Source organism: Arvicanthis niloticus, chromosome 1 (assembly GCF_011762505.2).
Source record: "Arvicanthis niloticus isolate mArvNil1 chromosome 1, mArvNil1.pat.X, whole genome shotgun sequence".
NCBI classification, from domain to species: domain Eukaryota; kingdom Metazoa; phylum Chordata; class Mammalia; order Rodentia; family Muridae; genus Arvicanthis; species Arvicanthis niloticus.
Genome location: NC_047658.1, coordinates 161,246,744 through 161,264,695, shown reverse-complemented (window position 1 = coordinate 161,264,695; position 17,952 = coordinate 161,246,744). Strand labels below are relative to the sequence as shown.

The 17,952-nt window shown below is 40.9% G+C and overlaps 1 protein-coding gene across 4 annotated transcripts; it reads left to right on the top strand.

Annotated features, from left to right (window-relative positions):
- The first annotated feature begins 28 nt into the window (after nt 1–28).
- Nucleotides 29–17,640, top strand: Zdhhc6 (zDHHC palmitoyltransferase 6). 4 transcript variants are annotated; one of them, XM_034525025.2, is made up of 11 exons: nt 29–204; nt 1,231–1,707; nt 2,703–2,794; nt 4,246–4,405; nt 6,126–6,287; nt 7,066–7,119; nt 11,515–11,682; nt 12,344–12,385; nt 13,239–13,384; nt 13,471–13,517; nt 17,071–17,640. In XM_034525025.2, exons 2-11 carry the CDS (start codon nt 1,441–1,443, stop codon nt 17,172–17,174), a joined length of 1,242 nt encoding a protein of 413 aa, XP_034380916.1. In that variant the 5' UTR covers nt 29–204; nt 1,231–1,440; the 3' UTR covers nt 17,175–17,640. The 4 variants fall into 4 exon arrangements, with proteins under 4 accessions (XP_034380916.1, XP_034380908.1, XP_076780723.1 ...); XM_034525017.2 differs by having other exon boundaries at nt 29–266; XM_076924608.1 differs by lacking the exon at nt 29–204 and having other exon boundaries at nt 1,518–1,707; nt 2,703–2,792; nt 4,336–4,405.
- The last annotated feature ends 312 nt before the right edge of the window (nt 17,641–17,952 follow it).

The window sequence follows — 17,952 nt, the reverse complement described above, 5'->3', positions numbered from 1 at the left end:
AAGATTGACGCCGCGCACCTGCCGGAAGTGGCTGTGGCGGAGCCTGCGCCGAGGGTCCGGGCGGGAGCTTCACGGCGGCCGCTTGAGCCGGAGACTCGCGGGTCCGAGTTCCTCGCGCGGTTCTCGCCGTCAGGGCTCGCATTCGGCTTGCTCAGGACCTATGTGCACATGACAGAGCTATAAGAAGGAGAATAATCTGTTCCGGTGAGCCCAGGCCGTCCCGGAAATGCGATGGCCGTGGACCGGGCACGGGAGACCAGACTGAGGTGGGAGTCACCGCACGGGGTGCAACCCGCTTTTGGGGCGGTCTTCGCCCCGACCTAGTCGAGCCAGCATCTCCAAAATATCGAGCCCAGCCTCGCTTAATAAGACATTTGTCCCGTGAGTGAAGATCCCAGAGCATCCCGCACCACTGCTTGGGCGGGAAACTGAGGCAGGCACCGAGCTGGCGCATCCGCTGCGTGGGAATCCGTTACGCATACGTCATACCCATGTATCCCGGCTCTTTTCACTCCATTCAGAACTTACGTCTACAACTATTTCCCTGTTCGTGCCTTCTTCCCTTCTCCCTCCCACGCCCCCGGAGGAAATTAATTTTTTTTTTTCTTAAATTTGCTTTGTGCTCATTCTCGTCCACTACTTCGGTGATTTATTTTTCGTTCGCACACACGCGGCTTTCTCGCTTTAATCTCACCTTTATTCCTGTACCTTTAACCCCCGATCGATTGCTAATGGGATTAGCGCTTGGGAGAACAACTGCCAGCTATTATTACACAAACTATTATATGTGTAGAGCATATCACAGTTATTTCACAATTCTCTGGGAGGCAGTTTAGAATGTCCTAAAAGAAGTTTGGTGCCTCGGCTTCTATTCTGGGCTCAGCTGTTATTTGTGACCTTGGTCAATCTAATCACAGTCTCTTTAAGCCAGTTTCTGTTGTAGGAAGAATTAGGTAAGTGATGAATAAGTCCCTTGTTTCTGAGCTCCCTAAGTCTTTGTTCTCTCAAACGATCCACTGAGCAAGGACTAAAACTGTTAAATCTGTCCAGTTTACTGCACTTCAAACTCGGACTGTATTCTGGATAGGTCTGAAATAATTCTTTTTGTTCTCGATCAGATGTGAACCCCCGCACTAGTGTGCTTTTGAGATGCTGTTTCAGTGCTTCTTGGAGTTCAATAAATGGCATATGGACTTTTTAAACGGAATTTTCCTGTCTTGTTTTCTTTAGGCTGTGTTTCAAACCAACCTAGATTATCCTACTTGAGATGAGGAGTTCTTCTGGAGGCCACCAATGAAAATGGCATACTCCACCTCAATATCCAATCAGCCAAAGGCATGACAGCTCCGGAACACAGGTGGACTTGTTGCACACAGAAATGTGTGCACAGGAAAAGGAAATCTCTAGTTCTTTAGAAGAAAGAAGTCGTCCTTCACCAAAATGGGCACATTCTGCTCAGTAATCAAGTTTGAAAATCTTCAAGACTTAAGGAGACTGTGTCACTGGGGTCCCATCATAGCCCTTGGTGTTATAGCAATATGTTCTACTATGGCCATGATTGACTCTGTCTTGTGGTATTGGCCCTTACATACAACTGGAGGAAGTGTGAATTTCATCATGTTGATAAATTGGACTGTCATGATTCTTTATAATTACTTCAATGCCATGTTTGCTGGTCCTGGCTTTGTCCCTCGTGGATGGAAACCGGTAAGAAAAAGATTCATTTTTACAATGATCACTGCATAATTTTATGTTTAGTTTGCCATTATAATTACATTTTGTTTTTACCTAATCAGCCTTTGTCCTAGGAGACACTGGTGCTACTCCAGTTACTGATGATTACTTATGTGTAGAACTTGTGTCTATTTGAAAATAATGATCTATGTTAGCTATTTCCAAAGCAGTTGAATACTTGTTCGTTGGGAGTTTGTTGGTGGTGGTATTTAAAGGAAATGTGTAGTAGTCCTTACCTTAATCTCCACACTGGGGAGGCAGAGGCATGTCATCTTGTGAGCTAGGCCTACCTGGTCAATATAGCAAGTTTCCAGAGAAAAAAGGGAGGATGACACCTCAGGCTGAGAACATGTTGGAACACATGAAGAGAAACTGAAGAGCCTTATGTAACTGCAAAAACAAAAATAACCAAAAAACAAGGGCAGGGGTGCCAACTAGCTCAGAATACATGGGAGCTGCTTGTACCACAGGGATGTCTAGATGTTTTAGGCAAAGCCCTGGCAGAGGACTGTATAGGAACAGAGATCTAGATGAGAGAAAACGACCAGTCAGGGAGTTCCTGAAATGACCCAAAGAGGCAAGGTGACAAGGGCAGTAATTAAGGGGGGAGAAACTCCAGAAAGTGTCAACTCATCCTTCACTCTGGAATACTAGTCAGGTTATCTATCTAAAACAACTCCCACTAAGAGTGGGGAGACTTAAGTCTCCTTAAAGTAGAACCAGTAGACACCGGATTCAGGTTGAATGTATAGAAAAGAAAAATAATCTCTGAGAAATCTGTAGAATGAAACTGTCCCTACAGTTCATCAGTTAAAATGTGTTAGTGCAAATACAGGCATTGAAAAGGCCAGTTACTGACCCTTCCCCTTCCTCCATAAGAGAAATGTACAGCTCTAGGAACCTTCCTCCATAGCCCGACTTGCCACCATTGAGGATCAAGTAACTGACACACCTCCTTTTCTATCAAGGAAAATTCTCAGGATAGCATGTATCTCCAGTATTGTAAAGTCTGCCAGGCGTACAAGGCACCACGTTCACATCATTGCAGAAAGTGTAACAGGTGCGTGACTTTTCTGTTTACTGGGCCTGATCCACTTGGTTTCTCCTCTTTTTGTTGTATTTCTTATCATGACAGTAGAATCCATTTTTGTTCCCTAAAACTGTCCGACTTCTTTGTTGCTGGGATGAAACACTGACCAAAAGCACTTTGCAGGAGGAAAGGGTTTATCTGGCTTCAGGGTACAGTCATTGTCGAGATGAGCCGAGGCAGTGCTTGAACCAGAACTGAGGAGTGCTGTCTAGTGCTTGCTCCTCCTGCCTTACTCAGCTGGCTTTTTTTTTTTTTTTTTTTTTTGCAGCCCAGGCTTACCTAGTTGTAAGTGATACTGCCCACGGTAGTCTGGGCCCCTTCCATGTCAATCAGCGGCCAAGAAAATGATGCCTAGATAATTCCTATGGTCCGGTCAGATGGAGGTATTCCTCTTGGGAACCCGTCTTCCCAGTCTGTGTAGGTTTGGGTCAAGTTAACAAAAACTAACCAGCACAGCAAGGCATTCACCTTGTCAGAAATATTATCAAAATTGGCTGTAAGATTAGTTTGCATTTAAATATCAACACAGATAATTTCATTCTATTAGAAGAGATTCTTTTTCTAGAAAAATAGATAAACCTTTTGCTTCTCTCCCCACAAAAGCAAATTAAAAGTTATCATTTTAGTTTTTCTCATTTGCTGTGTCAGAATTAGTTGCATTCATTGCTTGCAATGATGGCTAGCTTCAGAATTATTTTGAGTCTGACTTAGACTGGTTTTTCTCAGTTTTATTCGTATATGTTATCAAATTTTTAATGGGAAGATAACTGAATCACTATAAAAATGCAAAATATGCCAGGACCTAGCAACATCTATTGATTAGTATGAAATTTAGGAAATCTAAATCTAAACTAAAATCTGGTTTGTTGCTAGGAACCTTTTCTTTATCAAAGAGACAGGAGTACTGTGAGGCTTTTTTCCATATCACCTGATGTGCAGAGGTTGGTGTGGGCCAGAAGCTCCATTTCCAACACGTACTGTGAGAAAAGAAGGAAGTTGTGGTTGTGGTTGTGATTGGTGAGCTTTATAATCCTCTGGAGTCATGTGTGGACTGTACACCAGTCTGACCCTAAGGAGTGACAGAGTGACAGCCACGCTTCCTCCTCTGTACTGAGACTCTGGTGGAGCTGCCCAGCTTCTTTATGCAAATTTTATTTGCAGCAGACATGTTTGCTCTGAAGTTGTTGTAATGTCAGCTCACTCTTGTGCTATTTAGAATATTAAAGAAGTCACTGTCTATAACTTCAAAAGGTCATAAAGATATATCTACATTATTATTATTATTATTATTATTATTATTATTATTAGCTCCCCTGACACTCCTGCACGTATTGGATTCCTATTTACTTGATCTCTTGAAAACTAGAGCTAAAGTGGACCAGATTTTCTACTTTCTGCTTCATCCACGTTTTTCTTATTAGATGTGTAATGAAGATGGACCACCACTGTCCCTGGATCAACAACTGCTGTGGTCACCAGAACCATGCCTCATTCACGCTCTTCCTCCTGTTGGCCCCTCTGGGCTGCACGCATGCTGCTTTCATCTTTGTGATGACAATGTACACACAGCTTTATAATCGGGTGGGTGAGACACTCGCATTCCTGCTCGATGGGGTGACTTTATCAAGGTCATTGACAAGGTCCCTTTGGAGATAACACTGTTGGGACTGAGCTGACACAGCAGCTTATCAGTCCCTCCTTTTGAAAAGCCCTTAATCGTGAAAACAAGGACAGATTATTTTATTCTGGAAACTCACCTTTTATGCTCCAGTTGAAATTTATGCTTTAGTTTTCCCTTATCCATGGTTTATTAAATTTTCACTTAGTGGTTATGATGAGTCTAGTGAGCAGAAAGAATCAGAAGAAGAAAGGTACTTTCCTTCTCATTCTGTTCACTGTCTGTAGCACATTGACATTCCTTTCCTCATTTGGTCCATGGAACAAGAACACTTGTAAAAATAACACATTAAACCAGAAACACTTTGAGTCAACTTTTGGACACTAAGCATGAGATAAAGTTCAGAGGTCATACACATTTAGAAATCCCTAAATAGGCGTGGAAGTAAAAGATGGACACAGGCCCAGTAGGTGTACAAAACACTGGACACTGCATGTTCTTCACAGAGGGGTGAATCCATACGTTTTTAGCCAGTCTGTAGTTTTCAGTCAGTCCTAGCATAGGAGTGCTAATATTCCAATGTTTAGGAGTCTGAATTTTTATATGAGCTCTCCAGATTTAATGTTAGCAACTAAGTTTTATGTTTTGTGGATCCACAACCATAAAATTACTTTGTTGCTACCTCATAAACTAATTTTGCTACTTTTATAAATTGTTTATGTGAATATCTCATATGTAGGATATCTGATATGTGACCTCTAAAGGGTTCAAGACCCACTGGTTAAGAACCACTGTTTTAGAACATTGTACAGGGCAGGTACTACACACCTGCAGGGTCTATCCAGCATTTTGTCAGCTCTTGAACACTGCTTATGGAACATGCTGTATCTGCTGCTGTGGAGAATACTGTAAATTTACAGTAGCAAGGAGACAGTGGAAACATAGTGTTCCCTTGTTTATGACGATTCATGTTTGCGGGGTCAAACTGACTCTTCTGAGTCAACAACTAAAACTAAGTTGAAGAATATCAAATGGAGGAGCTGTGGGTGTCCATAGCTCAGTGTTAGACCTTGTCCAGCGTGTGTGAGGCCCTAGGTTTGATTCCTCACACTTCAAAAAGAAAAAGACACTGTACATGTCAGTAGGAGCCAAGTGTTCATTAGAAACTGCTGTTTGCTGCAGTTATCTTAGCAACATGTCTCTATTAACTTTGTGGTCATGTTGGGGCTTTTTTGTTGAAGTTATTTTTTCTCCATGGGTAGTCTGCCTGTGTGAATGCATGTTCACATATGTGGGTGCATGTGGGGAAGGAGAGGTGCATGGATGTGGAAGTCCAAGGCTGACATCAGGAGTCTTTCTTGATGGCTCCCCACTTTTTCCATTGAGGCAGGTTCTCAATTGAATTTAGGAGTTGAGATAAGATTATAAGATCTTAGCTCAGTGTGGCTAGCCAGCTTTCCCTGGGAATTCTCTGTGTTGCCCTTCCAGAAGGATAGGAGGGCTACCATGCCCGTGGAACATTTATGTGAATGCAGGAGATCCAAACTCAGTCTTGATACCTATATAGCAAGTGCATTACCCACTGAGTCATCTCACTAGCTCTGGTCATACAGTTGTAAGTCACTCTTCTCAGCAGTGGTTGCCTCAACATGCATTTCACGTGTGCATTGTTACTGCTTGCAGCTCTCCTTCGGGTGGAACACAGTCAAGATTGACATGAGTGCAGCCAGGAGAGATCCTCCTCCAATTGTTCCCTTCGGATTGGCTGCATTTGCTGCCACCTTGTTTGCCTTGGGATTAGCTTTGGGAACAACCATAGCTGTTGGGATGTTGTTTTTCCTGCAGGTAAAGTCCTTACCCACCTCTCTCTGAAAGTTTCCATGGTATTGGGCCTGATTGCAAAAAGGGTAAACCTGAATGGAAAGACTGAGTGTACGGGAGAAAGTCCTTTTGCTTAGCTGTAGGCAGTTAGTTTATCACCTATGTACAGCAGGTAATTTTGAAATTTTTGCGAGAACATGTAGCCACTGTATGTAAGATGTGAAAATACACCGTGGTACAAATCGATAGAGTTAAAAAAAAGTGCTCTCACCCTACAGTTGCTCATGATCTTCCGATCACCTGGAAAGGGCTCGACAGAAGAATGCTGTCCTCTCTTCCGTACAGATAAATGAGTGGCCTTTGAGAAGGTTAAGTGACTCACCCATGGTCACCCATTTGCTTGCTTAGTAGACATGGCTATTAGTGAAAACAAGGCTCCTGAGGGAATGCACAGAGATTGGATTTTTTTTCCTAATTCTTATGATTAAGAACATTAATTAAAAAAAAATAGGATCTTGATGTAAAATCTTTCACACATGGCAAAGAAAGGCGTAGCCTGTGTTATTCCCTTTTGTGTCACTGGGACTCAGCTATGCTGTAGATGGGCCTGGTGAATTTGGCATAGAGATACTGTAGGGCATTAATAAAGATGGGCTGCATACTGACTGCTGCGTAACCTCTGCCATCTTTGGTGGCTTCATCTGTGATATGGAATGAGAAAAGTTACCTTGGAGTTAGGATGATAATGATCTGAAGCAAACCAAAATAACACTGTTAAACTTCACTGTCATTTCATTTCCAGATAAAAATTATTCTCAGAAACAAAACTTCTATTGAATCATGGATTGAAGAGAAGGTAAATTTAATAATTGTTCCTTCAGTATAAAGTACTGACTAGCTGACTTACTGATGCTAGGATGTGACCCTGGGTCACTGGCATGCCACACATGGAAGGGGAGCAAGGGGAGCCCTGGGACTTCCTCCACCACAGTGAGCTCCCACAGCACAGAGCCAAAGACAGCAAGATGGTAATTCGGGCCTGTACATCCACCTTGTCAGAACTCTTCGGTTTATCCGTTCTCGAAAGCTAAGCAGGGCCAGGCCCTGGCACCCAGTCTGTGCGTTTTAACTTAAGAGCAGCAGTTCCCAAACCCTGTGCCCTCAGAGTCATTCTATTTATGTTTTCCCCAAATTGCCAGGTTCACTAATGAGCGTGTGTGTATGCTGTGCTCACAAATAACTGCCATATTTTCTAAATGAAAAAAAAGTACAATAAAAAAAAATTAAAGACAACACATATGTTAATAGAACATTTTGTAAAAAGTAATTATTTTTGAAAGCTAAATAGGACAAGTGGCCTCATTTTACAGATTTTCAAATCTCTTTAATCTGATCTAACAAAAGACAGAATCTCATACCTACTTCTGCATCCCATCTGTTGAGACATTACTTTGTTTGACATTTATGTGGAAAGATCAGCTTCATACGGATTAAGTAAGTGGGAAAGTCTGGAGTATTTTGATGGACATTTTAGACTATAATAGATATTGATTTTACATTAAAACTTGACAGGTAATTGCCTCTCACACATCCCAGGGCTGTAGCTGAAACTCAGAATCTCATGCTTGCTTAGCAAAATCTGTCCCTAAGTCTTACGCAGGCCAACAGGGAACATCTCTGTCAATAACCTTTTTGTACTCTTTTATATTAAAATTCATAGCATTTATATTTAATTACTTATAAGCAACATATAAAACTTATATTAAAATAGGAGTCTCTTGAATATGGGTAAGCTATCAGAATCATGGCAGTGAATACAAGTTTTCCAAAGTTCTCATTTTCACTCGAAAGCCTGAATTTCCTTCATCTGGATGCAGACACCTTCAGTTGTTTACGTGTCATGGTGCTATTCTGACTTTACCTTTGAAACCATATTCACCACATAGTCAAGTTCTGGTCCTCTAGAGAACCCTGCCTAAAGCATTATCTAAATAGTTATTACTTAATATTTAGGGGATAAAGATAAAAAAATGTGTACATGTTCTGTGGACATGCAGTGTTTGTTTGTTTACTTTATTTTTGAGCTATGGTTTCCCTCCAGCTCAGACCTGCCACAGTTTCCAGCATTCTGGGCTCATAGGTATCTTGGTCATAGATCTATTGGTTGAGTCTGTGGACACAGAGGTTGAGTGCATCTGCACACAGTGTGGCAACTGACACAGTGTTGTGTCACTGCCTTCTAGGCTCCTGGTAGTTTACCTACATTGTAAATGTCAGGACCATATGAGAAGTTTGTCTCTCCTGAGCCCTGTGTCCAGTTTCGGCCAGCTTCAGCAGCTCATGCATGAGGCTGTTATGGCGTCCCTGTTCTTCCTCCAACCTCTCCCTCCCCACTGCCCCATCTCCTTCTCAGAGCATACACATTTTATACTTCTACAGTTTTTCCTTAGTTTTTCCTCTACCTAATTTTTTTTTTTTTTTGCCTGATTTTTTTGCCCCTCAAGATACAGGTTAGGTATTATTTCTCCCAAGGAACCTTCTTTTAGTGTCTAAGCTTGGCTAAGTACTATTTGCTGCCTTTTCCCATAAAAATGCCATGTGCCTATTCACCTTTAGTGTGAATTATTAATAATATCTCTACTTTATTGAGTGCTTCTCTTAGGCAAACACATGTCTTCATTATTTTTGTAAACTACTGACATCCTTACCTTTTTTTTTCTCATATAAAGCAGCTTATATTTTGGTTTTTGAATTCTATCCAGTTTAAAGAGTCTGATACTATCATTTGGCCAAGCATATGCTTTAGCACTGAGTTGTACTTCAAGCACCTGAAACTTTCATTTATTTAAAAAAAAAGGAAAAAAGAAAAGACAGGGAAGGGGAAATTACTATCTATTATTCAGGTGAAGGTGGATTTATAAAATTCAATAAATTCATATTGTTGAAGAGCAGCTTTGACACCACAGGGTTAACCTGAGGAAGGTATCCTGGTGTACAGTCTGTGATGGGAGTCAATGCTGATAGCAACTGGCGGGGCAACTCACATGGGGGTAGCAGCCAGTTATTGGAGAAAAGGAAAATCAGATACATGCAGTGGATGAAGCAAAAACAACTTCACACATACCCAGAAAGACAGAACACATTCGCCACATTGAGTAGATGGAGCGAGCTCCGACAGCTGGCTCCACCCACTTCACACATTCATACACAATTGGTGGATGGAGCGAGCTCCAACAGCTGGCTCCACCCACTTCACACATTCATACACAATTGGTGGATGGAGCGAGCTCCAACAGCTGGCTCCACCCACTTCACACATTCATACACAATTGGTGGATGGAGCAAGCTCCGACAGCTTTATTTTTCCTTCAGTTCATTTATATTCCCTAGAATCATTATACAAGAAGAAATTACAACAGGATTATTGGTTATGTATTCCTTTTTTGAAACTCATATCCAACTAAACATTTTTCATCTGTTTTTTCCACAAGCTCCTTGTAACCCCAAAGCAATAATTCTTTTGTCATTAATTAACACTGTTTAAACAAGCCAAGTCTCTAGTAGCAAGCTTTTCCCTACGGTTGACTGACAACAGGTGCTCTGTATTTTTACTTTAACAGGTCATTTGTCTCACATCTTATTTTTGAAGTCTTGATCAGTTAAGCTGATTAATCTGTTCTCTGTTCTTAATACTCATAATTTTACTCTTTATCCATAACCTTCTTTTTCGTGGTGCACATAGAAAACCTGTTACCACATCTCTAGATCACAAGATCAAGGAACTCAGGGCCAACCTAGAATGAATGTGTTCTTTGGTCATCAACTACTACAGTCCACATGCTTGTAACACACAGAAGCTCACTGGACTCCTCTCTCTAACTCAGGCAGAGCTTGCCAGTCACACACTATTCTTGATTCTGACTTTAAATTTTCTGTCAACTACCTTAACTTATCAAATTTATTTCAATCAGGCTAACTTCCTAAAACTACTTAAATCAATTTAGTAAATTCATAAAGTCATGAATTTATCTAAACAGCATTATCTCAGGAACTTTCGTCTTCATGTTGATCTGCAGGAAATTTGTTCAACAGAGTGGCCTAATGCCCAGGAAGTAATCACCCCAGGCTATAGGCAGTGAGGGTCTCCCGGTGTCCACTCACACCAAGCCAAATAACTGAGGAGTGTGGCGATGACAAACATGAGAAAGCACATCAGTAGCAAGAGGCAGTCCTGTGGCCCTGCCTTTCCAGAGTGTACCCACTGCAACTTAGTGAGTGGAGCACACCATCATTTGTAGTTGAGCACTTGTTTTAATAAATAGATAACACACATTTTACTTTATAAATAATTACAAAAAACCTTTGCATAAAATACTGTCCCTTAATAACTGTATTCATTTCTGGTAAGCATAATAAATATGTTGACATGAGAGGTTTTTGTTTGTTTTGTTTTGCTAAAGATCATAGCCCTGTATAAAACCATGTTAATCTAGAAATTATTAAAATTGGTACTTTACCACAGACAAAACTTCAAATAACAAAATAGAATTCTCCAAAAATGTGTAAGATTACCAGACACTAATGTTGAATGTGTTTGCACAGGGTCTACACTTGGTTTCAAATTAAATAATGCATGTTTGTACCATTAGGTGGCAGTAGAGTTTAAAAATTCAAAGCTAGGTTATAACCAGAGAAAGCTATCCATTTAAATGCCTAAAATAAAAACTGTGCCATTGGAATATGCACCTGTAATTGAAGATACAGTATATGTGATGACACAAGACTCGTGAAACTCCTTCACAAAGTTTGCAAAATGTTCTTTGTAAAATACTGCCTCCTTATTAACTTCCTGGCCATTGGCTAACCATAAGCCATACTTTCTCCTGAGTCTATTAACAGCAGCACTTCTTTTTTACCTGTACTCTCTTGTGCTGTGAAGCAACCATAGGCATTGAGAGGTTTTTACACAGGATGCAGTTAGCCAATTCTTTTATAAGCCTTTGGAATGTTTATTCCTGAGACATACCCTGTCAGGTGCTTTCTGGGGTATCACAAACAAGGTGAGTATTCTCTGTTAAATCCCTCTATACTGTGATAAAATTATATTTTCTGTCAACACTCCTAAGAATCCAGCAATAAGAAACTATTTTTATGAGTAATACAAATTTCAAAGTTAGTATTCTCAGTACTATAGTAGCAAAAGCCACTACAGGTAAAAGCAGCTGCCATTTTACACCTTTGTTTTCCACAGGCTAAAGATCGAATTCAGTATTACCAGCTGAATGAAGTCTTCGTTTTTCCTTATGATATGGGAAGTAAATGGAAGAACTTTAAACAGGTGTTTACATGGTCAGGAGTCCCTGAAGGAGATGGGCTTGAGTGGCCAATACGAGAGGGCTGTCACCAGTACAGCCTAACAGTGAGTAGTTCTGGTTACTTCGTTAACTCCCACAACTTCCTGAGAGTTTGTATTCATTTCATAGTGCTTGAGCTTTCCAGATGTCAAAATGAATCTAATATCCATAGGGATTCTTAGCATTATGACCTTTCTTTATTCAACTATCTGCTGAACATTTTAGATTGCAGTCATAAAGTCCAAAAAATCTGACCGTTAACTACCTTCTGTCCTGTGTGAACACCTTGCTCATCTTCAGTACTCAAGTCTGCCCCTCAGTTGTTCCCTAAGTCTAGGTCCAGCCCTATATTTCCTTGGCTGTCTCTTAGTACAATTCTATTAGTAGTTTCTGGCTAAAAGGGGAAAACTTTAGTCGAGACTCATTAGTAATGAGTTTTCTAGTTTGTCCATTAGAAAATCACTGAGAATCAGGCTGGCAACTTTGAGGAAGCAGAGACTGTACCTCCCCAACCCCGGTGCCATGTGAGCACTGCAGGAGTACACAGAGGTAAAGACTTCAGAGAGCAGATTCTGAGAAGGTTCCATCTCAGACTGTGGCTCAGCAAATAAAAAATGCCAGAAACTGGGGCTTGAGATACCTTAAACACACTCTGATGGAAGGGGAGAGGCTGTTCAGTACTGACACAAAATACTTAATCTTTTTCCTTTTATGTCTTCCAAACAGATAGAACAGTTGAAACAAAAAGCGGACAAGAGAGTGAGAAGTGTAAGTGGCTTATTTGTAGTGGCACTGATTCCTGTTTTGTCCAGTTGGGCACTGTGTTTCTGTGCAGCTTAAAACAGTTGACTTTTATTAATAATATTTCTTTGTTATTTATTATTTATTGTGCATGCATGTATAGCAAGGGAGTGTTGTGGGAATCTCCTACCATGTGGGCGTGAGGGATCAGTAATTCCTTATATTTGTTGAAATACAGTGCAGTTCGCTTCTTTTGAAACTGTCTCACTGTGTATCCGTGATAGTGTCAAACTCAGAGACACACCTTCCTCTGCCTCTGGAGTGCAGGAATCAAAGACATGTGACACCATGCCCAGCTGATACTGTTGACTTGTTTTCTTTGAAATACTTTAAGCTTGAGGTTTCTAAGGCATTTAGTCAGTGTATACTGTTGGCCTAGAAAAGTACCTTTAGTCAGCCAATGAGACGACATTTACAGCCACACTGTCAGATAGTGATAATGCCATCTGTGCCCAAAGGGATCTAAATTAAAAATTTATACAATCAAAATTAAGGTGCTGTTTGCACTGGCCACACTAAGTACCCTTGTAGCCACAAGTGTCTAGTTACCAACCTATTAAGACCAGAGAGAGACATGCAGACACTTCCATCAATACAGAAAGTTCTCCTGGATGCAGATCATATTCATAGCAGATGTGTGTTTGAAATGATGGATAAGAGAAGCCTGAGAATAAGAAATATCCTTCCCTAATGACAAATTGGTGGGAAAGATGTTTTATCATTGGATAGTTCGGATGTAAACTTAGAATTTTTTTACTCAAGCTTGAAAGAACATAGATATGGTAAATACTGAGATTATTCTTCTGACCACTGATGGCAGGTTCGCTATAAAGTCATAGAAGATTATAGTGGTGCCTGTTGCCCTTTGAATAGAGGAATCAGAACCTTCTTTACAAGCCCCTGCACTGAGGAGCCTCGGATACAGCTGCAGAAAGGGGAGTTCATTTTAGCAACAAGGGGTTTGCGGTAAGAGACAGGAATGTTCCATTTATTCAATAGGAAAAGTGGCATTAACTTCAAAAATATTTAATTTAACCTTTTAAATATTTCAGATACTGGTTGTATGGAGACAAAATTCTTGATGATTCCTTCGTAGAAGGTATGGAAGTAGAAGGGTATGTTTAAAATATGTGATTGTTAGCAATAACCCCAAATTTGTAAGAATAACTTATGCATAATTACAGTAAAAGTATTAGGGAATTGTATAGACATACAAGGATGCTTCTTACAAATCTCTCTGCAGCACTTACATTTATCTGGTTTTGATGATAATGGCTATATCTCTAAGTCTTTACTTGACTATATGGTAGATACTTATACAGTCCCCATAGGCATCAGTGCGTAATATGGCAAATTAGAGGCCACCTGGACACAACCCAGTCAAAGACAAGGTCAAGATAAAAACATTAGACTCTATTCGTACAAGAGAAGCCTCTGGAGGAAGACTAAGGCCAGGTTCTGGCCAGCAGCTTCCATGAGATCCCTCCTGTACATGGGTGCTGTAAGAGGAACGAGCTGGAGGGAGACTATCTAGGCTGTGGACGTGCAGCTAGAGTGTGTGGACACAGAAGTCTGGCACGTGAACTGAGAAGCTGTGATTCTTCATGAGCACCCAGAATTACTAAGGGAAAAGTGAGCTGTCTGTCCCTGCGCTGTGAGCTACATGTCTTCTGGCAGACATGTCTGTAGAAAAAAGAAATTCATGCTTTCTTAGAACCTCATCACAGAAAGCCTTGCACTGCAAAAAAAAAACAGTTCCAGAAACCAGAGTTGTGACTGAGCAAATGGGAGTGGTCTAAGATGGGAATCCAACAGGAAGTGAGCTTCCCCACAGAAATGCCTCTCATCAGGAAGCGATCACTGAATTTGTTTGAAATTTGAAACTAGCAGCCCTACCTGCAGACTGCTACAAAATACAGCTAGGAGGAACCATCAGCCAAGGCTGTAATGCCTTGTTTTCACCTTTTTTCGCTATTTTCTGTTCAGTTTGATCGCTGCTTCCGTGGTCATTGTTGGGCTGTGTCTGTCAGCTGGATCTTGCCTGATGCTTCTTTCCTTCTCGGTGTCCTGCTTCTCTTACTTCCAAAGCAAACATTTCCATTCCTGCTTTACTCATCTTCTTCCTTCCTTCCCATTCTCTTTTGTTTGCCTACTTACTGATGCCCTAATGTAAAAGCAACAAGTTGATTTTCCCCATTCAGAACCCAGTGCTGCTGACCCGGGCCCCATGAGGGGCACAGTTGAAGTCTGCATGTGCCCTCCCAGTGCGCATGAGCACCAGCATTGCTGTCTTCACATGTTACTGAAGTGAAGACACTAACCAGGAAAACCCATGCCCATGTCAAACGAAACGAAAAAGAAGTGAACAGAGGTAAAGGAAGCAGCAGAGGAAACGTCCGTTCCAAGAGACACACAGAGCACAAAGATGTACAAACCTCAGACCACAGCTCAAGTACACTACCCAAGCTCACAGCTTCTCAGTCCCAGAAACCAAGCTATGGAGACAGCTAAAATGGTGGGGAACACCTTCAGAGTCCTGCGTCCTAAAAGGATCACTGACTGTGTAAAGACTGAAGAGCAGGTGAGGGCTGTAAGGAAACCAGTTCAGAACCTAGATGAGAACGCTACTAAAGAGATGTCAGTCATTTGGCAAGAAAGTTAAAAGTGCAGAAGTATTAAATGCAGGCAGGGAAAAAATCAATAAGTAATTAAGACACTGTCAAAGAAACAGAAATGTTGCAAGTGAAAGAGCCAATCAAAAACAAGCAATGGAAAGAAAGAAAGCAGGTGTTAGCATAACCAGGCAGAACACGGTTATAAACAAATGGCTTGAGACAGTGATATACTCAAACATAGAAACAAAACAGCAAGACAAAAACTTCCAAAACCTCTGGAATGCATTCAAGAAACTAAACCTAAGAAAACAGAATAAAATTAGGAGATAGTCTAATTTCATAGGCAGTTTAGTCAGTGAAATTAGAAAATTTCACAAACAGGAAAAAATGGATACCTAAACACAAGATGCATGTAGAACCCTAAATAGTCTTGGCCAGAGAAGAACTCAGTCAAGATGTCAAAAATACAAAGCAAAGGAAAAGGCTGTGGGAAAAAGGCAAAGGCAGACCTGTCAGAATAACGTCAGACTCTTGTCAGTAACCATGAAAGCCAGGAGTACTTGGAATGTCATAATTCAAACACAGAAAGCAAACAGCTGCCAGCAAGGAGAACAAATGACAAGAAATGTGCTGCAGACCAGGAACCCTTGGTCACTGCTGTTGGGACGGTAGAATGCTACAGCCACCCCGAAACAGCTGGAGATTTCTCAAAAAACTAAAAGTAGAACTTCCCGTATTGCTCAGGTTGTGCCAATCCAGAGTATACATTTAAATGACTCTTTGCTTCTACCACATAGACATTTGCACACAGCGACTTATTGCTGAAATAGTCACAGTAGCTAAGGAAAAAAACAGACTAGATATCCACCAGCAGATGAATGGGTAGAGAAAATACAGTACATACACACAGTGGAATCTTATTCATCTATAAAGAAATATTAAATGCCATTTCCAAGAAAATGGATACAACTGAAATTCATGAGGCTCAAACAAATACTACAACCTGTTTTCATATGTAGATCCTAGACAGTGGTTTGGGTATCATTAAACTAGAAAGGGTAAAACAGGTTTTTAAAAGAGGTAATTGGATACAGACATAGGACATGAAAACAAATGGGTTATTAGAAAGGGGATTAGGAGGAAGATGTGGGTGGGATGGAAGAACCATTATTATGAGAAAACTCAGTACTCTGTATACTGATTTTTAAAGGATTTTTAAAATTAATCAAATAAATTCTGATGGGTGTCTTAGGTGGGAATTGGTTTTGGTTGTCAGTGAAAACTGAAGCACAGAATGACTACGCAAAAGCAGCTTGCCCACAGCCCAGGCTGCACATACGGAAAGACTGACTGGGACCTATGGAATCATCCAGCTCCCCTCCCCTCCAAACCCACACTGCCCCACCCCCACCGTTTCATATTCTCATCCCCTTTAAGGGAACATCGCTTTTAAAGCTAAGGTTGAAATTTTAAAGATCAACCTGAGATGTTCTTAAGAAAAAAAAAATTTGGGATTAATCATAAGTTTACCTCATATGATAGCTTAGGTGATTTTGGTATAGAAATTCATAGCCTAGGAGCAGATGGCTGTAACCCCAGCATTCAGGAAATCATCAGAGATTCAAGACAGAACCTGAGCTACATAGGAAAACGCTCTTCAAGAAAAAAAGAAAAAAAAAAAAAGGTAAGAAAAAAAAAGAAATGCAGAGATGCTGTAGGAAGTCATCCTAGGAATGTACTGGAATGATATACCAGAACTATCACCATGTATTGAGTAACCACAGATACAGTTAGGCACTGTCTAGACCACACTAGCACCGTTCCCGGCTGATGGGATAGGAGCTAGATATTTCCTATGTCCTAGCTTGGTAGAACCATTTGGAAACCTTTCCCTGGCCTATGTCTGAAGGCTACTGAGGGGACAGCAGGAAGTCTTAACAACTTATCTTCACTTGAAGCAGTAGACCTTTAGACCTTGTCCCGGTAATGTCACCTGGTCCTCCGCCTGCTTCACTGTAGCATCGCTTTCTCCCTCAGGTACTTCAAGAGTAAGAGGGTGGTTTCCTAGGAACTGTGTGGAAAAGTGTCCTTGTGATGGAGAATCAGATCCAGCCCCAGAGGGCGAGAAGAAGAACAGATAGCCACTGTTAAAGTGAGCTCATTAAATCTTCATTACTTGAAAACCCACATGTAGTACCTGAGAATTATGCAACAAGCCTACTCTGCTTAAGGTATTCTTTTCCTCAAAGATGCCCCAGTGCCATGACTTCAAAAAATGTTATTACCATTTTGAAACAGAAGCCATTCTACATATGCCTCTGAATTCCTGCCGTCTTTCCTCTTACTGCTGAAGGAAGGCCATTCCAGCCAAGAGAGCAAATTGCCCTTTCTGTGTGCTGTACATCTGACTTCACCTGCAGGTCTAATTCCCCACTGGACAGGAGCATCTTGCACGTGGTTATTCTGTTTCTTCCTCAGTTGACATTTCCTTCATAATATTTTAGACACTGTAAAACTTGTCAGATTCAATATGAACTCAAATTTGGTTACTTTTAATAATGCAGATTTTGTCAAATCCAATAAAGGTCAATGGATGTTCTGTAAAAATTAGTTTTCCCAAAAAGCTTTTTTTTTTTTTAGTTTGCTTTTTGATTTGTTGGTGGTGGTTGTGGTGGTGGTGGTGGTTGTGATTTATTTTGTTTTCTGAGTAAAAAGGTTTCTCTGATATCCTTATAAAAACACTGTCCTGCTGCCGAGTGTAGTCTTGTCTTGAATCATGAGCTTTAAGACATTCAGATCAGTGTATGAGCCTGTTACTGCTAGACTGACTTACAGCCTTACATCTCACGCACATCACCAGTGGCTGCTTCTGGCTACTTTAACAACAAAACCTGAAGCTTGTGCAAGTTCTAAGATCTA